The sequence below is a fragment of the Sinocyclocheilus rhinocerous genome, unplaced genomic scaffold, assembly GCF_001515625.1.
Source record: "Sinocyclocheilus rhinocerous isolate Xijiao unplaced genomic scaffold, SAMN03320098_v1.1 scaffold886, whole genome shotgun sequence".
Classification (NCBI taxonomy): domain Eukaryota; kingdom Metazoa; phylum Chordata; class Actinopteri; order Cypriniformes; family Cyprinidae; genus Sinocyclocheilus; species Sinocyclocheilus rhinocerous.
Genome location: NW_015631204.1, coordinates 646,449 through 650,849, shown reverse-complemented (window position 1 = coordinate 650,849; position 4,401 = coordinate 646,449). Strand labels below are relative to the sequence as shown.

At 33.6% G+C, this 4,401-nt stretch overlaps 1 protein-coding gene across 1 annotated transcript in view; it reads right to left on the bottom strand.

Moving 5' to 3' along the window:
* Positions 1-660: 660 nt before the first annotated feature.
* LOC107741668 (EGF-like repeat and discoidin I-like domain-containing protein 3) overlaps positions 661-4,401 on the bottom strand; it is a 26,799-nt gene continuing 23,058 nt past the window's right edge. Inside the window, exons 10-11 of the mRNA XM_016554435.1 lie at positions 3,167-3,322; positions 661-1,613 (exon numbers count right to left, since the gene is read on the bottom strand). Coding sequence (XP_016409921.1) covers positions 1,467-1,613; positions 3,167-3,322 — 303 coding nt within the window. The 3' untranslated portion in view covers positions 661-1,466. The remainder of the gene's footprint in view (positions 1,614-3,166; positions 3,323-4,401) is intronic.

The following is a 4,401-nucleotide window of genomic DNA, read 5'->3' as shown; positions in this document are numbered from 1 at the left end:
TGAAAATCATGTCAAAATAGCCTTTGACATTTCACAGGTTACCCCTAAGATGGGGCAAGTTGTGTCACTGAACCACTATTATTAGACACTTGTTCCTTATTTCAGTCAACATCCTGAAATAGAATTAATTATAAGTATTAATGTGCGGTCATTAGCAATATTTTGCAGCAAAAAAGGTCCATTGTCTATTGTCAGTACAGTCATAAAAAATATTTAAGCCTAAATGTAAAATTTCTGAATTTGAGTTGCATATAAAATTTCCATTCATTTGAAATACACAGTTGTAACATAAACTAATAAACGTCTTGTGATGCATATTTGTCAGTTATACATAAATGAAACGGGTCAAATGTCTCCACTCAAAGAAATCATGGCATGGTTTATGATTAACTATTGCACCTATTTGATTTCATTTAAATTTCCGTGTTTTCAAAATGCCTTTATTCAAATAGCTTAGAATCAGTTTGAATTTGTTCATTAAGAAATCAAGTGAATTTATTCACTTAAAAAGTATGTGCATGAATAAAAAATAGCTAGCTGTAAAAACAAGCAATTTAAAATGTATGAGATTGAAACAAATTGACTTTATTGACGATAAATGTATAAACCTGGTTATTGTGTATTTAAATATGAATCATTTGAAGTTTTTCAGGTTTTTTATGTTAAAACTGTGTGATCCAAATGGTTGGATATTTAAGTTAGAATACATAAATCAATGCAAATTTAGTTTAGTAGTGTGGCCAATGTGAAACTGCAGTTAAATCATTGTGGGAACATTTTTGTCCCTCATGCAAAATTCCCAATCGTGGATTTTACCCACAAAAAAAATTGCTAAACAACTGTAGATCTGATGACAAACTGCAGTGCGCGCTTATAATAAAGAGAACGATATCATGCATTGTGTGGAAGCTAACATAGTTAACATCATTGTTTTCGTTATAGTTATCTTTCTTGCTGTGAACAAGCCTTTAGTCTTGTCTGTGTCATTCCATGTGAAGTCAATCTTGATATGCGGCACAGTTTACCCCACTCTCCTTCTCATTCATCGATTTTGCACGATTTAATTTTAATAAATTACAAATGACAACATTTAGTAGTTAATATACATAAATTTATAAGAATAGCAACAACAGTTCTCAGCTCCTCCTTATACTCATAAATCATATACTTGAACTATTCTAGCATGTGACCTTTGACCTGAGTGAATTCAATTGACCTATTTCTGATAATACTCTAAAATAAAGTAGTCAGTTGTACAGTGACAATAACATTTGAAAAGCATCGTAAGTTGTGGCAATTTCCAGAGCAAAAAAACAAATCCATTCAAAGTCATCGCAATCATTGACTATCGTCGACTGTAATCAAAAGATCTTTCATTTTTGAATCAGGCCAAAAGGCATCCTTGAAAGATCACCATTAGAAATGTTATTTTTACACAGTTTGTCATAAAGTGCGCCGCAGTTTCACTATTCCTCCGGACAGCCCAGAAGCTCCGCCCTCATAGTGATGCGTCCGTACCACGACCACGGAAGAATCCGGATGAATCGGGCGTAGATCGGCGGATCTAACACATTCTTTCTGTGTGTTTCGTTGTCAAAGTTTCCTTGGAAGATCTGTCAATGACAGAAGGACAATGCGTAATTTAAAAAATGCTGAATCAGGCCTTCTGATGTCATTTAAAAGTGCACAATAATGTGGCGGTAAAATACGACCTTTAATATATAAAGCAGACGTTTGGCTTTCATACACCCTTAACCTGAGCTCTTTTAATAGCACTTGTTAAAGGACGTCGTTCACAGATTAGTCCTCTGAGAGAATCTATTCCAGTAGACTGTTTCTTATCAGCGCTGTCAGAATAGATTACCCAGCCAACACCACTAACAACCCCCAACCACCACACCATGACCTTACAGTGTGTGTGTGTGTGTGTGTGTGTATGAGGACAAAAACTGTCTCTCTGTGTTGAGGGAGCAGGGAAAGGGCTATGAGAGGAAAAGATCACGTCACATCACGTGACTGAAAAAAGCGAAAGGGAACGTTCACTAACAAATGAAAATTCGGAAAAATCCACCAAAAATTCACCCACGTGAGTAAATCTGTATGACTTAATAGCTTTAGTAATAAACAACAATATTTGCCCACGCTACCATTTAAAATTGAGTTGGCATTGCTTTTATAATGTTTTTAAATGTCTCTTATGCTCACCAAGGCTGCATTTATTTGATTGAAGACATAACTTAATAATAAAGTAAAAAAAAAAGTAATAATGTAAAATATTATTACAATTTTAAAAAACTGTTGTATATCTTAATATAATTTAAAATGTAATTTATTCCTGTGATGCAAAGCTGAATTTTCAGCATCAGTGTTCAGTGTCACATGATCCTTCAGAAATCATTCTAAAATGCTGATTTGCTGCTCAAGAAACATTTATTTTTATCAACGTTGAAAGCAGTTGTGCTGTTTAATATTTTTGTGAAAACCATGATATATATATATATTTAGGATTGTTTATTTGAAATAGAAATCTGTTTTTTTTTTTACATTATAAATGTCTTTACTGTCACTTTTGATCAATGTAATTGATCCTTGCTGAATAAAATAATTAATTTCTTTAAAAAAGAATCTTACTGATCCCAAACTTTTGAACAGTAATGTATTTATATATTAATTATGTATTGTATATTGATGCATATAAATGAAAATGTACCACATAGCAACACTGGCAGCCATGTACAACACTAGCTTCAGTCTAGTTGTATCTGTCTAATGAATGTTGAATTTTAAATAGAAATAACTGTCTCTCTTTTCTCCATAGAAGGACTCCTTGCTGGAGTTTTGTGTCTGAGGAAAGCTTTCGTCTTGTCAGCTGCTGCCGCTCCGGATGGAAAGCATGGAGGGGATTGTTCAGCTGGAGGTGGGAGATTGTTATAAAAATGCTGAGAGGTTGAAATTTTTCTCACGGCTAATGCTGATGTCATGTCCTTCACAGAGTCTGTGTGAGAAGCTCCATCTATTCCTTACAATCAGTAGGGTGATTTTTTTTTTATAAAAGACATTTAAATTAATACATTATGTACTTTAGAATACTTTCTAAATACTAAATACTTTCATAAAAAATGATGGCATCTCCCTCAAATGTTCATGTACACAGCAAGTGTCCTACCTTATCCTTCTGTTGTTTCTCATCCTGATAGATGAGCCATTTCTCTCCATCATTACTGAATGCCACTTTGTAGGAACCGACAAACTGCACATGCCCGAAATCTTTGGCTCCTTGGGTGATAATTCCTGTGATTTTGGTGGTAATCAGCAAATCCACCTGGTGATAATGAGAGAGAGAGTTTTGTGAAGAAAGCAGCAGATAATGCATTCAAGCCCACATATATTACTGTAGAAGTACATTTTACATCTTTAAGAGCCCTCCACAAAAAACATACTTGTCAAATATTACTGTAATACAATGAAATATTTGTTACAGAAAATTGTGTTTTGTCAGCATGCACATCTAATTTTGAATGGCAGTTCATGGAAAAAATTATGGAAACCTGTTTCTGCCACAGAATAAAAAATAAATAAAAAGGTAATTGTGACTTTTTTTCTGGCAATTCTGTGTTTATATCACAATTCTGAATTGCAAGATATAAACGTAGAATTCTGACTTACTTTCTCGGAATTCCAAGTTTATTTCTTGCTAATCTGAGTTTATATTACAATTCTGACTTTTTTCCTCAGAATTCTGAGTTTACATCTTGCAATTTTGTGTTTATATCTCACAATTATCAATTTAAAAAAATAATAATTTGTGACTTTTTATCTCCCAATTCTCCCAATTGACACTTCGCAACGACAAAAAATACATCACAGAGCAAAGAGCAAACTGACAACAGAGCAGGTTACGTTAGATATCAAAAACAAAATGTCATTTCTCTTTGTCATTTATTAAAGAAATTCAAACAATAAGTACCATTTTGTGGCTCTTTAATGTGTCAGAAGCGCCTCAGTTCAAGTGGCACATGAACCGATTAGCTCTTCCTCTTTACTAGTTATATCGTGAAATAAACATGAATGAACATCAGAAGGTATCTTGTTTCATCCGCGGAAAGACGTCAATTCACACCATTTTTCAAGTTCAAGTCCACCGACGTTAATCTATTCTACTGTCTGGTTTGTTTGTCGGACAAAAATGGCAGATTCGGCATTGTGATTGGTCAATTGTCAATCAAACTCCCTGCAACGAGTCAGTTGTGAGTTTATATCTCACAATTCCTTTTTTTCTTCTCGGAATTGCAAATTTCATGAAAAATCATGAAATTCTGATTTCTTTTCTCAGAACTGACTTTTTTTTTTTGCACAATTTTATTTCTTTATTTTTTCTCAGAATTGCAAGATAAAAAGTTG